This window comes from Suricata suricatta, chromosome 14, assembly GCF_006229205.1.
Source record: "Suricata suricatta isolate VVHF042 chromosome 14, meerkat_22Aug2017_6uvM2_HiC, whole genome shotgun sequence".
Classification (NCBI taxonomy): domain Eukaryota; kingdom Metazoa; phylum Chordata; class Mammalia; order Carnivora; family Herpestidae; genus Suricata; species Suricata suricatta.
Window position 1 is genome coordinate 33,746 of NC_043713.1, and position 17,180 is coordinate 50,925.

At 48.3% G+C, this 17,180-nt stretch overlaps 1 protein-coding gene across 1 annotated transcript in view; it reads left to right on the forward strand.

Moving 5' to 3' along the window:
- Positions 1 to 409: 409 nt before the first annotated feature.
- The window catches only part of PARD6G (par-6 family cell polarity regulator gamma), a gene marked incomplete at its 5' end in the record, with an annotated part of 59,611 nt that continues 42,840 nt past the window's right edge, over positions 410 to 17,180 (forward strand). The window contains 1 exon segment of the mRNA XM_029922752.1: positions 410 to 632. Within this exon segment, the coding sequence (XP_029778612.1) occupies positions 410 to 632 (223 nt within the window).

The following is a 17,180-nucleotide window of genomic DNA, read 5'->3' on the forward strand; positions in this document are numbered from 1 at the left end:
CACCCATCGCCTTAGGAAAAAGTGCGAGCATTCACCTGGCCTCGCTCCTGTCCTGCCTGCGAGTGTCTGCCGGGCTGCGGACAGCCGCCCCCGGGGAAGGCACTCACTGAGCACGGGCTCCTGTTTCATCTCGTCCGCCATGTCAGAATACCTTTTGACGCTGCTTTCTCCTCGGTAGCCTGAGCCGCAGCACCCGTCCCGTCCTCCGGACGCAGGTTGAGTGAACTGATCCCTCACACTTCTGTCTCCCTCTCCTCGTGCGTTTGCAGGAGCTCCGCGAGGACAGGGACACTCTTCGCCACTGTGTGCTAGGCCTCATGGAGGCTCAGGACACGCCTGACATGAAGTGCACAAGCCTTATTTCAGGTCCTTTCTCTGCTACTTATGTTCCCCGTGTCTTGCATTGTAGTTTGGGGCTGAGTTCCGGAGATTTTCCTTGGACCGTCAAAAGCCAGGGAAGTTTGAAGACTTCTACAACCTGGTGGTTCACACGCACCACATCTCCAACACGGACGTGACCATTGGCTATGCAGATGTGCATGGCGACCTGCTGCCCATCAACAACGATGACAACTTCTGCAAGGCGGTGTCGAGCGCCAACCCCCTGCTCAGGGTCTTCATCCAGAAACGAGGTACGGGAGGGGGGAGCTCGTGTTCTGCACCCATTTCAAACATGCAGTTTTCAGTTTTGTGTGTCATTACAGAGCCATGCAATTCTCTTTTCTAGCCTGTGGTGGGAAGGAAAGTAATGGTTGGTCAACATCAGTTTATTAGAAAGTCTTTAAAAATTTAAAATGCATCTTCTCTCTTAAATAGTTTGACTTCTGATTTTCAAATACTGAAGAAAAAATAATATTGATGCTTTCATATTTTAACTAGATGCAAGCGAGTTCACTAACAAAAAGGCATTAGCCAGTAACCCAGGAATGAAACTTGTGGTTTCTAGTGTGTGTTTCCCAGTGTCTTTTTAGGATCGGAAAATTATGCTCGCTTTAAATTATACCTTTGGCTAACTTTTAGCTCTGAGGGCCTAGCTTTGCTGTAACTGTATTATTTTAGTGGAAAACTGGCTGCTAAGGTAGGTTAATGGTTGGGAGGGCGTGTGCCCCACTGTTGCAGCGAAGCTGGGCCTTGTGCTAGTGTCTTCTCAGAGCTGCATCTCGGCCGTGCTTTCTCATCTCTAAACTTTGGAGAGTCTTTACATTTCAAAATAAAATACTGAAAGAAAGAGCCGCCTGCAGGCATGGCATTTCCTGGCTGATGTGGTCGTGACTGGAACTTCGGTGCCCACAGCGAGCGAGCGCGCTGATGGTCCACAAGGGGACACTTGCAGGGTGACCGCTGTGGCTCGCTGTTTTGGTGGCTGCGGCCTCAGTGTGGGGGCAAGAGAGTTGAGCAGAGACTGGGAGCAGCAGCCACAGTGTTTGGGGCAGAAGGAGGCCGGGACACTGGAGGCTGAGGCATGGAGCCGGGCGCCCGGTTCTGAGGGCCGGCAGGGCCTCAGTCCTTTCTGTGCAGGTCGGCCACCTGCACGCATCGTGTTATCCTGAGGGGAGAAGGCCACACATGCGGAGAGCTCAGGGTGTGCTGGCTGCGGCTCCGCGGACCTTCCCTGCTCTATTCTGTGCTGCTGGAAAGGAACAGTGGGAGACCCACTGACCTCACCTTCTGACTGTTCTCTGGTATGGGATTGGATGGTTCTGCATCTTCAGTCCCTGCCGACCCGGCTGTCCTGCTGATGGCGCCGTCACTTCTTTGTAGTGGCTTTTGCTCCATCCCCAGCCCTGCAGCGTTGCTGGGGTGTCAAGACCCTCCGCTGCCTCCACGTGACCACCCCTCTGCCCTGTCCTCCCGCCCACCGCTGTGGCCACACCTGCACCAAGCTGCCCCCTCCTGGAGCCGCCCTCTCAGAGGCCTGGTCTCAGACTGCGCTACCCAGTCCACCTTGTGTCCCCCCTGCCTGTTCTCTGTCCTGTTACTCTGCTTCTCTGTGTCTTATTTAGTGGTTGTTCTCAGGGCTGCTTGCTGTCCGCTGGACCACATGGCTCCGACCTGATGATCCTGGGTCACATTGCTCGCTCACAGGGTGTGGCGGGGGTGGTGAGCAGTGGGTGTGGAGCACCGTGTGATCCAGAGATCCACACATGGGCTCTGTCATCCATCACAGAGGGAACGAGTGTTGTCCACGCAAAGCTGGGTGGGGCTGGAGGTGCCACAAACTGCACACTTTTCAGAAAATGCTGCTGACACCAGGTACCCCGTGCTCTGGACCTCGTGAAGCTGAGGTGACACAGGAAGCTCTGAGGTCTGTGTATTCGTAAATGTGTCAACTCCCCACAGCCGGCTCCTGTGGCTTTGCCTCCTTTCTGCTTGCTGGCTGAGGCCCAGTGTCCTGTCTTCATTATTCACTTTCCCTCCTCCACTGCCCTCGGAGAAATAGCTCAAAGTTTAATCAGCTGGCTTAGGATTAGGAGGGTTTCTTACGCCGCCCTGTATAACATGTCACCTGCAACCCCTGCCTTTCTCTGTCACATGACACAGACCTCAGTCAGGGACCTCAGTTCAGACCCTGCCTCTAGCACCTTCTCACTGACTCTGACCAGTTGATCCCTAATGTTCTGGTCTATAAAATGGGAGAGCAGCGCCTGCCTCAGAGAGTTGTTGTACTTGGGGCCCCTGGATGGCTCTGTTGGCTAAGCATCCAGCTTCAGCTCAGGTCATGATCTCACAGTTCATGGAATGGAGCCCCACATCAGGCTCTGTGCTGACAGCTCAGAGCCTGGATCCTGCTTCAGATTCTGTGTCTCCTTCTCTCTCTCTGCCCTTCCCCAACTTGCACTCTGTCTCTCTCTCAAAAATAAATAAACATTAAAAAAAATAAAAACAAACAAAAAATAGATAGTTGTGATACCTAATTTAGAAAGTGCTTCTGGGGTGCCTGGGTGGCTAACCATCAGTTAAGCATCCAACTTGATTTCAACTGAGGCCACGATCTCACAGTTCATGAGTTTAAGCCCCATGGCATGCTCTGTGCTGACAGCTTGGGGCTTGCCTGGGATTCTCCCTCTCTGCCCCTGCTGTGTGTTCTCTCTCTCAAAATAAATAAAAGGGGGAAAAAAAGGAAAATACTCCTAATATTCACAAAGCCCAGCCCCTTGGTTCCGTCACTGGGGAAACTACGGCTCTGTTCTCGCCATCCTCCGTGGACTGTGGCTGTGAGTACTGTGTACAGGTGGGAGGAAGCGGGAGCCGCCCTGACACCCTCCACGTTCAGGACACACTTGTTCACTGTGTGAAAGGCAGGGTCTGTCTGCAGGTGGGGCATTGCTGAGGCTACCCCGGGAGGTGACACTCGGGCACCACGTTCTTTTCCTACAGCAGGTGTTCCAAGATGTCTGTCACAGTAATACTGTTTCCATGATTTAACTTGTGCCACACCCACTCCATCATTTCCCTAGTAACTTTCTATACCTTGGTGTATATCCTGGGAGAAAACTATCACGAGTGAGGAGCCATCAGTCTTCTAACAGATGTTGAAGTAAATCCACAGTTATGTTTATGAAAAATACTTTATTTGTTACTTATCAATCTCTTCCCCCAAATCACACATACACATCACAATAAATTGTCAGGCCACCATCCTGGTGAATAGATAGGTGAAAACCATTCAACAAAATACCAGGATGTGGGAATCCTGTTCCCACACAGGAACCTGTGCCTGACTGCTGACTGCAGTGAGGTCCGTGATGGCCAAACAGTGGAAACCCCCAAGTATGTGCAGACTGGTGAGTGCATGCTCAGCGTGTGCGTTGGGACAGGACTCAGCAACAGATGGGACTGAGGGGATGCAGCTCGTGGGAACCTGGGAACGAAGGGCATGAGAGCGCCCCGGGCATGCAGGCCGCTGTCACAGGGATCCATTCAGCCTGTGCTCTGAGGTGCAGAATCGTTAAAATTTGTTTGCTGCCCCAGTCGATGCTCAGAGCGCTCTGGCTGTCGTTTGCGTACATGCACAGCAGTGGAGAGTCGGCTGCCAGTGCGGCGGAGTGGGGAGGAGGCAGTGCTCTGCCTTCTTGCATCAGCTCTCACTGTAGACATGTCCTTGCCACAGTCTATCTGCTGCCATGTTTTTCCACTTTTTTGTGCTTATTCTTTTTTGATAATTGTGGTAAAATACAGAGAACAAAGTTTACCATTGTGTGGTTCGGTGACATTAATATGTTCACACTGATGTACAACCATCTGTCTCCATAACACTTTTCATCCTGCCAAACTGAGTCATTCTGTCTTTTAAACACTAGCTCCCCATTCTGCCCATTCTACTTTCTACTTGTATGATGGTGACCGCCTTCAAGAGCCTCATGGAAGTGGATTCCTGCAGTATTTGTGACTGGTTCATCTGACTCAGCATTGTGTCTTCAAGTGTTCGCCTCAGGGTGAACTGCCAGCATTTCCTCCTTTTTTCAGGTTGAATAAGATTCCATTTGAATAGACCACATTTTGTTCACCATTCACCCATCAGTGAGCATCTGGGTTTCTTCCATGTTTTAGCTACTGGGAATAATGCTGCCGTGGACATGAGACAAATATCTCTTTGAGACCCTACATTCAGTGCTCGTGAGTATAGACTCTGCAGCAGAAATATTGCTGCTGCACATGGTAATTCTATTTTTAGTTTTTTTGCGAGACTGCCATACCATTTTCCACAGTGGCGGCACCACTTTGCATTCCCACCACAGTGCACAAGGTTCCAGTTCCCCACCTCCTAACCAACACCTGTTGTTTTTTGGTTCTTTAAAAGTAGCCGTCACCATGAGTGTGAGGCGAGATCTCATACTTTTGATGACGGTTCCCTAAGAACCAGTGATGTTGAGCACGTTTCCAGGGCTTCATGGGCCCTTGCATGTCTTCTTTGGAGAGACATCTGTTCAAGTCCTTTGCCCATCTTTGCACAAGGTTGTCTTTGGTTGTTGAGTTTCATGAGCTCTTTTTATTCTGGATATTAATCCCTTGTCAGATATGGACTCGCACATACTTTCTCTCATTCTGTAGGTTGCCTTCATACTCAGCCCATTGTGTCTTTCGATGTACAAAATTGCTAATTCGGTACAAAGTCAAATTTGTCTGTTGTTTCTTTTGTTAACTGTGCCTTTGGTGTCATATCCAAGAAATCATTGTCAAATCCAATGTCCTGAGATATTTGTCCCAAGTATTCTTCCAAGAGTTTTATAATTTTAGGTCTTACACTTAGGTTTTTAGCTTTTATAACTGGCAATGGGCTAGCCTGCCCAGGATCTGAGTTCTCACACGGCCTCCAGTTACTGTCTCCTGTCCTGTCCCTGCATCCGCCCTCCTCCTGAGAGCAGTTCTTTCAGGAAAGCTTGGTGGTCACCACCCCCCACGGTGTGCGTTTGTTGGGGAATGTCTTGATCTCCCTCTCACTTTGTGGCCCCGTCTTGCTGGATATAGGATTCCCAGATGACAGGTTTTTCTGCTTATGGCATTTTGACTGCGTTGCTGCGCTTTCTATACACCCAAAGTTTCTGATGAAAACTGCAGATAATCTGACTGAGGGTCCCTTGGGTGTGACGATTCTCTTCTCTCTTGCAGCTTTCAAGATTCGCTCTTTGTCTTTTGAAAGTCTGGTTATATCATGTCTCAGAGTGGGTCTGTCTGAGTTCATCTTATTTGGAATTGGCTGAGCTACTTGGATTTTATATTCATGTCTTTCTTAAAGTTAAGAAGGTTTTTAGCCGTTGATTCTTCAAATAGTCTCTCTACCTCTCTCTCCTCGTTCTGAGACTCCCACAGTGTGTGTGTTGGTTCTCTTGACAGTGTCCCATGGAACCCTCAAATGGAACCTTCAATTTCTGTTTTTTTCATTTACTTTCAATTCCACAGTGTTGTTGATTTCCACTGTCCTGTCTTCAGGTTCACTGGTATTTCCTCTGTCCAAATCTGTTTTGAATCCCTCTAGTGAATTTTTCATTTCAGTTATTATCCTTTTTAGCTCCAGAATTTCTTTGGGGTTTCTTTTCTGTTTTTCTTCTCCTTGACTGATATTTCAATTTTGTTCATACTTTTTTTTTCATGACTTTATCCACATCTTCCTCTAGTTCTCTGATCCTCCTTAAGAAAGTTGCCTTAAAGTCAGTCTAGTAGATCTGACATTGGGTCTTTTTTAGGGACAGATTATGTCGAATTATCTTTTCCCTTTCAATGGGCCAAAGTCTCCTGTTTCTTTATGTGCCTTGTGATTTGCTGAGTGCTGGACATTCAAATCTCATGATGTGTTTACTCTGGAAATCAGATTCTCCCCCTTCCCCAGGGTTTGCTGTTTCTTGTTGTTCTTTTCATTGTGGCAGGCTCTGTGCTGGGTGTCAGCCTGAGGTGTGAATTTAACGTCTTCGCAGGTCTTTTCTGAGCCTTCCCTTGGGCATGCACAGTCACTTCCTAACTTTGCCCATACAGACAGCTGTTTTTCAGTGCCCTGTTCTCTAATGTGTGGCTCCCAAAAGGGGAAAGTGAAAAACAAAAGGGGTAAGAGGGTACTCGCCCTTCCATCCCCTTGAAGTCACTTCAACTGGAGCTGGAGCTGGAGGGGCGACAGCAATGGCCACCAGCCTGTGTCTGCACCTGTGTGATCAGAGCATGGCCTCCCGCTGTCTGGAGGGACAGGGTCCTTTCTGTGCACCTGGCGTCTGCAGGCTGCTCCAGAAACACGTGCACGGCTGCCTGCCGCTCGGCTGGGGTGTGGGCCGGGCAGGGGCTGCCGTGCTGAGAGCTGGAATCGACCACAATTGGCCACTTCTCCGGGACAGGTTGCAAGCCTTCGACAGGGTCCCCAGTTCCGAGGCAGTCCCCTCACAGAGGTTCTGCCCCTGCTGGGGTCATCTGGTGGGGAGAGGTTCCCAGGCCCCTTGCTTTGCTGTCTTTCCATGAATCCTGTGCTTTTCTTGTGATTTCACTGTTGAAAGTGACCCCAGGCCTAGTACGGGAGTGCTGCTGAGTTTTCCTACGTGCAAAAGGGATGCGGTATGCGTTACGTAGAAAATGTTCTTAGTTGTGAGTTCAACATTGCAAATCAATAATATATACTAAGCACATATCTTTTTTTAATGTTTGTTTATTTTTGAAAGGTAGGGAGGGGCAGAGAGAGAGGGACTCAGAAGATCTGAAGTGGGCTCTCTGCAGACAGTCTCTGTGGGACTCAAACTCATGAACCGTGAGATCATGACCATAACCAAAGTCAGATCTTAACTGAGTGAGCCACTCAAGCACCCCCATTAAATACATGTCTTTAAAAAGAAACACATATAGCAGAAGGTTTTATGTTGCTCAGTGGATGAAAACATGGTCAGAGGCTCACAGGAACCTAACCCTGTATTTTCCCAGTAGCCATGGTTCAGTATTCAATAACTCAGTGTTTATGGAGACCTTATAGAATATAACTATCCTGGATAATGAAAGTCAACCGTGTATAAGAAGTCCATAGAGACAGAAACCAATCTGTGGTTGCTAGGGAGAGAGGGTATTGGGAAGTTAGGGTTTCTTTACTGGACAATGGAAATATTCTGTAATTCAATAGTGGTGTTGATTGCAGGCCTTTTAAATATACTCCTAACCATTGAATTATACTCCTTAAATGGGTGAACAGTACAGTAACTGAAATATTTTTCAACAAATTTTATCTCAGTATCTGTCTTACAAAATTAGAAAGTATGAGAATCAAACCAGACTCTATTGAGTCTGAGCCTTGATCTCGGATGACGTCATCTAGGCTCATCTTTAGCCTTTATTTCCAAAATTCAGTCATTTTGAATATGTGTAAAAACTTGGACTTTTTAATTAATTTATTTTGCATCAAAACTCCACACAGTGCTCGGGAACCTTCAGTTGCATTCCACTTTGGGTCCATTGGTAAACTTATTAGGGATGTAACTGGCACCTCATGGCAGGAGCAGCAGGACCTGCAACTTTGTTACAATACAAATCACAGATATTCTCACACTGTGTGTTCATTGTTTACCATGGCCAGTTATTTTGAATGCAATTTACTTTAATCACTATTTTATTATTTTTTTAAGTTTATTCACTTATTTTGAGAGAAAGAGAGAGAGAGAATGAATGAATGAATGAATGAATGAATGAATGAATCCCAAGCAGGCTCCAGGCTGTCACCGCAGAGTCCAGTGTAGGGCTCAATCCCACAAACCACAAGATCATGATCTGAGCCAAAACCAAGAGTTAGGCACTCAACTGACTAAGCCACTGGGTGCCCCTGTAATCATTATCTTAAAACAGAGATACGGAATGTTATATAATGCATTAGTAAGAAAGCACATATAGTATTATATCACACATTTTCTGTAGTATGTTGACCAATGTCTTCAGAGTAAGTGACTTCCTTTGTAAATAGATGTATTTTACTTAATCCCTTTAAAAACATTATTCTGAACAGCCATTTCCCATCATCCTCAGATTGCTGGGGGCTCTTGGAGTGCTCAGAGTTAGGAAGCCGGTTACAGAGAGTCTGCCTTTGGGAGCTTAGATGACAGGCCAATAATGACTTGCATTTTGTCCTCCTGGGACCCAGTTGGGGACATCTTTCTTAGGATGTTAGATGGCATTTCTGCTCAAGGGGGACAGAGGACCATGCCTTTAGCCTTCACACCTATAAGCTTCTCTCCTTCTGCACTTAATAGACTTCTATAGTCCTCTGTCCAGGGCCGGGCTTTTGCTAAAAACTGTGGGGTCTCCCCGTGTATGCACAACAGACATCATCATGCCTTTCACTTGAATGGTGTGCCCACTTAAGTTGCTGGAATTGAATAGTCACAGGATTTGCATATGTGACCTCAAGGATGCAGGAACATTTCGGAAAGCTGGCCCTAACCAGAGAGAATGCAGGACAAGACCAGCAAAGACACTCAGAGTATCTCTTTCTATTTTTAGCAGAATAAACAGGAAGTGCAAACACTAACTTTTCACCACATATCCTTCGATAAATCCCTCCAACACTAGCTTCTCAGCCCTCTTGTTATTCAAGAGATGGGCCTTTTTGCCTCCCCGGCCCCAGCCCAGAACTGGAGGTGGAATCCTGGTTAAACACCCATAGCTCTTCTGTCCCTAGGGTGAGTGGCCTCCCAGGATGCCACAGGAGGCTTGAGAAGACATAATTAGACCACAGGATTTTCAGCACAATTAAAATGCTTTGAAATACTTACTTATAAAAGAAACATAAACACTGTGCACTCCCACGCATCTGTTCACTGTTCTTGGTGCCGTGTGCCCTTCTCAGTGCCTAGAATGAGCCAGACACATACGACTGATTCATCGGAAGTTGCATGATTGGTGGGGCAGGGGGTGGGAGTTGCCAGAAAAAGTAATTACGGAATGTTCTTCAAAGTAAAACATAGAGAATCATTGACAATTTTGTTAGATGCACTGGCAAAATCTTAAAGTGTCAGGCCATGTAAATCCTGCTTATAATTGCTTTTGTCAGATACTTCATTGAGTAGCAGAAGTTGTATTCGGTTTTTAGGTTGGGGGTTCACTGCTTAGCAGGAAGCACTCAGTGTTTGTGACTTTTTAAGCTGCTATAATTCTCTTTCCTCATACACTGCCCAGGGTTTGAGGCTGTGTGTGTCGAGGGCAGAGAAAAGCCTAGTTGTGCTGAATTAACCTTGTCTATGTCCCTGTGCTTGTAGGAACAGATGTAACACCCTCTGCTGTGGGGGCTTTTTCATGGGACATATTTGCTTCTTTAACTGCCACTGATTCCTGGAAGTTTGCATATTTGGAGAATTTCCTTTTTTTTTTTTTTAATTGAAGGAAAAGGCAAACACTCTCTTGTTGCTCCACCGTGGGAACATTCAGAAAACAAAATGCCTGAAGCCCACATTCACCCCTGGAGTAGGAGTGGAAGCGGGGAGAGAATGTGCTGATGTAGCTCATTAAAAAGAAAACAAAGCCAGAGCCACCCAACATCCAGAAGAATCCAGGGCCTGGTCCTGGACAAGCTCGCCATCTGTGCAGGCAGTCGGAAGCCACGAGGTCATTGGCGTCTCCTGGACACACCTGTGCACTGGGTCTGCCCCTGCCCCCCAGCTGAGCCTGTGGGAGGGAGCGAAAGCGCCCCGGCCCAGCAGACACCTTGTACATGGTGGTGACATGGAGGTGGATTCAACTCTCTTCTTGTTTATTTTCTAGTCACATATACTTTCACATATTCAAGCCCGGGGTGTATTTATAATTTGGACTCAATGCTTTTTAAAACCCTAATATATCATGAATATATCCTGTCATTAAACTCTTTGTAAGACTTTTTATTTTCATTTTTTCAATTAATTTTCCTTTCTCTTTTTATTTACTTAGAGGGAAAGAGAGAATCCCAAGGAGGCTCTGTGCTAGCTGTGCAGAACCCAAGGTGGGGTTCAGTCTCACGAGACCATGAGATCATGACCTGGGCCCAAATCAAGAGTCAGACTGAGCCAACCCAGGCAGTCCTGCAAGACTTTTTGTTTTTAAAAACCTTTTCTGTTTTGATTTTTTACTTTGCTTCTCTGTTTTGAGTGTCATTGCAACTACTGTATTGTAAATGATGGAAAATAATTGCATATGTTAAAAAAATATGAAACTTTATAAAGTAAAAAAATAAATAAAATTTTTAAATTAAAAAAAAAACAAAACCTTTTCTGCTTATAGCATATTTGTAAAAGAAAATTCACACAATGTGGAAACAAACAATTCCACCACCCCAAGGTAACCACCACTAACATTCTGGCGAGCCCTTCCAGACCACTCGGTATAAATAAGTAAGATAGGTCTACATAAACAGAATCAAAATAAAAGCTAGCATTATATTTTTGACGTTTTGTGACTGTATGTGGATACAAGCCATTTTTTAATGGAGATATCAGTTATATAAATGTAACAAAATCTAACCAACCTCTTATTTTATATTTTAAATTCTCCAAATTTTCATTCTTATCTGTTATGCATTTTTACCTATGTGTCTGTCTCTTCAGGGTAAATTAGCAGAAATGTCTTGCGAGATTAAGAAGCATATGTATTTTGGGGCGCCTGGGCGACTCAGTTGGTTCGGCCTCCAACCTCAGCTCAGGTCATGATCTCACGTTCGTGCGTTCGAGCCCCGCGTCAGGCTTTGTGCTGACAGCTCAGAGCCTGGATCCTGCTTCTGATTCTCTGTCTCCCTCTCTCTCTGCCCCTACCATCTCATATTCTGTCTCTCTCTGTCTCAAAAATAAGTAAAACATTAAAAAAAATAAAAGAAGAAGCATATGTATTTTGAGCTAAGACACTGCCATGGACTTATTTTTAGGAGGGCTTTGCAATGACCTTTGATCTTTTTAAACACGCCTTTGAAGATTGTCCTTGTGTGGCCTGAAAACTCACGAGCTTTGAATTTGCCCTCCTGAACGCTGCAGGGGATGCTGGTGAGGGTCTCCCCAGAAGTGGGCTGCGGGCTGCTCTCGTGTTAGGGCAGCAGCCAGCTTTGGAAGCTGTAAATCAGGGCCCTCAGCTGCTACCTCATGGGCCTCTTACCTTGCTCTAAACAGTTGGTATTTTATGTCCTGAGTTTTGGGAGCTCCTCTCAGCTTGGCCTTGATGGGTGAGAGCTGCAGACCCCTGGGGCTGAAGTTAAGAATGGAGGCAGTGGTTTTAACATGGACGCATGGTTCCTGCTGAAGCGTCCGCGGAGGCCAGGGTCCTGTTTGGCTGAAGGTGACGCTCTCACTGCTCTGTTTCTGTCAGGTCAGAGTGGCTGTCATATGATGAGTAACATGTTTGTTTAAGCCAGTTCTCAAAGAGAACAAGGTCAAGGACTCCAGTTTGCTGGGAAATAAGGCCAAGCATGGAGGCACAGCGTGAGGCTTTCTTTCAACATTGAAGCTGACAGTCCTGACCCATGTGATTGGTTGTCAGGCTGCCTGTGTTAGCAGGATTTCTCTTTGAAACTGATCTTTCTAAACAAAAAGTAGCATACTCCTCAGATAACGTAACAAGGCTGTGTTTCTGTTTCCAGGGTGGGTTGGGGCTGTGTGCCTTCACCTAGTCATAGAAGAAAGGGATTCTTTGACCCTTTGGATGATCTGCTTGGTCAGCCCCACACCCTACAGCCTGTACCTCCTGGGAGTGCCTGATTGTTAGAAGCTTCTCAGAGCTGGGCAGTCGAGTACTTCCCACAGGAGGCAGAGCCCTGGTGCTCACCTGACCACACAGGCCTGCAGCCTGGTTATTCCTTCCTGGATTCACTAGATCCCATGCCTTTGTCAAGCATTGTGGCAAGCAGATGGATACCGTTCCTGCTGTTTGAGTGAGGTGTATCCTGGGGGTATGCGGGGGTGTGTAGCAGATCCCCAGAGATGGAGCATGCAGGTGGAGTTGGGTGATGGCAAGCCATGGGAAGGGTTCCCAGGGTCTCTATGGGACCTGATGGAAAGGCCAATACAGGGGCTGGTTCATGGGAAACCCGCCGAGCTGCCTTCTGGAAGCCTGGCAAGTAATCACATACTCCTGCATGTCCTGGACCACATGCTCTGGGAGGCAGGGCCCCGCCTGTTCATCTTGGGAAGAGTCTCCCACAGTCAGGACCTGGGTTCAGTCGGGACCTAGTTGTCTGGAGTGGATGGTGCTGTTTTAGTAAACATTGCCAAAGGCTGGCAAAATGAGAAATGCCAGCCCCCTTTGGTAAGCAAGGAGGGTTAAGTTTGAGCTTTCTCGCCTTTGTTGGGGATGGTCAGACACAGGTGTCAGCATGGAGATCTTAGCATCTAGTACCTTCTAAAAGTCAGGTCTGATGATTGTTCCCTTGCCTGCAAACAGTGGGTGTGCACGAATGAGCTAGGACTACAGTAGGAAACCCCTGGCAGAGGACGCCATTGGCTAAGAGACCACACAGGACTAGCAGACAGAAGACATGTAGGGAAAACACCCAGAGTGATGTACAAGCTCTGTGACCAGTTACACGCCTCGTAGGGAACCTGTTTTCAGATGACCTCAAGTTGAGATGGGTTTTAGCATGTAAAACATCTTGTGTAGGTAAGTAGTAGTTGACAGGTATTAATCTTAAATTATGCTCTCTTAAGCATTTTGCATTCAAAGCATCTTTGCTGGAAAAAGGCACCAGGATCTGAACACAGTGAAGTCCTTCCTCTTAGCCACAGCCTAGCCCACTGAGTCTACACCTAAGTTGTGGTCTTAGGGTAACCAACCTGGGGGCACTATTTATGTTCCTATCATCAGTCACTCTGAACCCACTGAATGCCATTCCATCTGGAGGAATATCTTTTTAGGAAGGAATGAAGTTACTTAAGAGAGCCTGTAGTTACTGTTGGCCCTGGAGGGCCCTGCGAGGCAAGGACAGGCTCCACCCACTCTGTGTAGCCATGTCTGGTTAAAAGGTTTTCTTGTTCCAGAGGGCAGGTGTGGGAGGCCAGGAGCCAGTGGAAATCCAGGCAGACTCTCGAAATCCCACGCTCCAGCTGAGATCAGGCCTCAGCAGAATTCACAGGGAACAGAAGGGAGTCATCCCACACTGGCAGCTGGACAGCAGAGGGGATGCTCTGTTTTAGAAAAATGGTTTCCAAAGCCCTGAATGAAATCACTGTGGTGCCCCCCATCCCAGGCCCTTGTACTCACAGCTCTGGAGATGTTTGCCTACTCATTTGTTCCTTTTTTACTTTTCTTTCTCCATTACTTCCCCAAACTTCCAGCACCGTTATGCCAGCATGACCCCCTTCTTTGTGTCTGTGTAACTCCACTGGATGGCCGTGCTGGAGAGAACACAAATGATTTACCTGCACTAGCTTGGTGTCCAGAGATATAAAAATTTCCACTGTGAACTTTTCTCTTCCAGAAGCATAAGCAAGATTTGGATTTCCTCCTGCACAGTGGTTTGTCTTCCTGTTTTTGCCGGTATCTCTATTTTCCACCCTGTCCTGTGGGAAAATGATTCAGCACAGAGGCCACCAGCCACAGCACATCCCCTGGCACCCCAGGGCTTCTCCCCAGCAATGTTGTGGCAGCCAACACGTGCAGACAGAACCGGGGTGAGGCGGACAGCTGGACTGGGGAGTGCAGGTGCAGGATGCGGCCCTGGCCTGCCAGCCCCACCCCTGCGGCTGCTGGGCTGGGAGACCATGCAGGGGAGCGTCACTGCAGTGTGTATTAACCACTGATAATGGCTAATGTTTTCATTGTGGAAAAACAACCATAACATAAAATTTATCATTTTAACAATTTTAAGTGTACACCTCGGTAGAGTCAAGTACATTCCCACTGTGTGAGGTCACCACCCATTTCCTGAACTTTTACATCCTCCGCACTGAAATTGTACCCATTAAAACCTTATGTGTTGGGTGAGATCAGGCCAAGCTCTGCTCAGATACTTTCCTAGAACATATCTTTGTATATCTGATGTATGTCTGTCATCTTGTTAGAAATTTCAAATCAAAGGGTAAGGAATTCTACTTTTCCCAAAATCACATTGTCACTGCCTGATGGAGTCACCACGACCCTGCAGAGAACCAGGCCTTCCCTGGGGGCTGTGTCTGTGGCTGACACTCCTCCCTCTGGCTGCTTATACCTGGTTTCCATGCAGTGACCACACCAGGACCTGGGGCTGGCAGGGATGGCCATGCATGTTGTGAGTCTCAAGTTAAATTACCCCCAGGAGGAAGTGCCCCCCAGGCCCTCTGGACATACCAGGGCATAAGCAGAGACTCAGAAGAGTTGGTCACCCTCTGACCTGTGGGGAGTCCAGGTTGGGAAGTCCTGGCACAGTGGCAGCCTCTGTGCTGCCTTTATGTGCCTCTATATGCTGGGGCAGGAGGCTCCTGATGGCCTTGGGGCTTCTCTGTCAGTCCAGGAACAGAGAGCTGCAGATGTGCCCTCCCCGGGACATTTCTCATTCTGTGTCTCAGACACAGGTTGGGGGGGCATCACGACAGCTCATCTGCACGGCTCGCTCCCTCCCTGTGGCTGATAAGCCTGTAGGCTCTGCTGCAGACGTAAGAGCAGTAAAATGGCAAGGTTTGGGGCGGTGACACTGCTTGTCCAGGCCCAAGCGCCGCTGCTCCCTCCTGCCTCCGTCCTGCTGCCCTGGCACAGCATTCCCTTCAGTACGTCCCAACAGCCAGCCCTCAGAGCAGTCTCCCTCAGCCTTGGGCTTCGGTTGCGGTGCACATTTGGTTGAGGTCTCTCAGGTGGATCCTGCCCATTCCCGTGGGACCTCAGTGGAGAGGTCAGCTTCCAAGACCCCCGAGAGAACGCTCATCGGTGCTGCTTGCTGCGGGAGCACCTGCCCTGGCACTGGGCGCATTGTGTATTGTGTCTCTCCTGCAGAGTGCCCTCTCTCCTTTGACCCGAGCACCAGCCAGGATTTTCCAGCTTCCCTCAGTGATTGCATGGAGGTTCTTTGTGTGCTTAACACTGAAAATATAAAGCACACATTTTTAGTGTTCAGGATCACCAGTGGGCAGTGTCAGAGACCTTAGACCAACTTGAGGATTCAGGGTCTGGGAGACGAGTTTGTCAGCGTGAGGAGGTGAACCCAAACATGGAGCAAATTTTTCTAACCTGGACTATGTCTCTAGTGAACAAATCTTCAGGGCACCCCCGCTCCCCATCATTGCCAAGTGTGCAGGGACATAGAGTAGCAAATGCTAACAGAGCCTCCTGCTGCATCAGGATCACCCGGGTTTGGCATTGCTGTAACTCTGAGAGGCTATGTAGTCCAGCCTCACGACAGATCTTAAGGAGCGGCCGATCCCACAGAGGCATTACTGGGGGGTTCCTGCTAATTGCCAGGTGCTTCTGAAGTCAAATATGTCCTCTTTACCCTTTGTTACTTTTAAATCTTCGTCCCCTTGGGACTGCAGACCCAGTTAATGCTCCCATGCCCCCTGCTGCCAGGACTGTTCTGCAGATGCTTTGCCAGGCTTGGCCAGTGACTGCTGAGCATTCCTAGGATGGGTGTGTGTGTTTGGGGGCGGGGGGCAGTGATGGGCCGCATACATGGTATGCGTTTCACAGGGAATCAGGCCTTTTCTGGGTCTGTATTACAGACAGGCACTTGTGAGCCCTGTTTCCCGCATGAGGGCAGTGGTTCTGTTGTGTGGACTGCAGGGGCCGTGAGGGTCCAGGGGCTCTGTGGCTGTCATGGACGAATCAGGGCATCCTTGCCCACAGACCCCACCTTCCCCCTGCCCACCACCCCCTGCCCATTAGGTGGGGCTGAGCTGTCTCTTTCATAAAGGACAAATTTGAGCCCCAGAGAGCTGCCAGGGTCTGACCTGTGCCTGGATCTGCTGCTCTTGCGTCTCCTCCCACAACTGCAGTTGTAAAGGGAGCAGCCCTGGGCACGCACAGTGCCTGGCACCCAGGTTGGAACCTCCATCCGCCTGAGCGGGGACATCAGGAAGTGGCCTGGGTCAGCGGGTTCCTTGTACGCCAACATCTGGATGGTGGGCCAGTGTGCATGGTGGTTCCGTCTGCCCACCAGGCGTGACCCCAGCCAGCACTTTCCTGGCCCAGATGCTTGTTGCCACACTGGGCAGCTTCTTAGAAATGCCAGGAAGATGACGTGTTCCAGGGTCTTCAAGACATATTAAGTGGAAAACACAGGGTCCAAAACACTGTGTGCTACATTGCCCTCTGTAACAGAAGGAGAGGATGAAATCTCTGTTCATATTTGCTTATATTTGCGTAAATCGACTACAGATAAATTAGCAAAAATCATAACATTGGGTGGGGGTGGAGAGTGGCTCTGGGTTTGGGGTTTCTGTTTGGGTGATGAAATGTACTGGAATCAGCTGCATGGCTCTGTGAACACACCAAAAACTTGATTTGCACACACTCACCAGTGAACTCTGGTAAATAAATCACATACCGTCTGATGTCTCGGTCCAGCGGCTTAAAACATTTTACTGAAGCAGCTTTGCATTTGTCTTGGAGCCTCCGTCCAGCTATTGTAACACTAGTTGAGTTCTTGCCGCTTTGCCCCTTCCTTCCAGAAGGAGATGGAGGTGAGGGAGGACTCCCAGGAATCTGTCTCTCCAGGAAGGACTAGGGGCAGGGGCTGTACCCCGAGCACGGCGTGGAAGGTGCCATGCATGTGCACCGCAGCTCTCGCTAGTGTTTGTGCACAGGCCTTG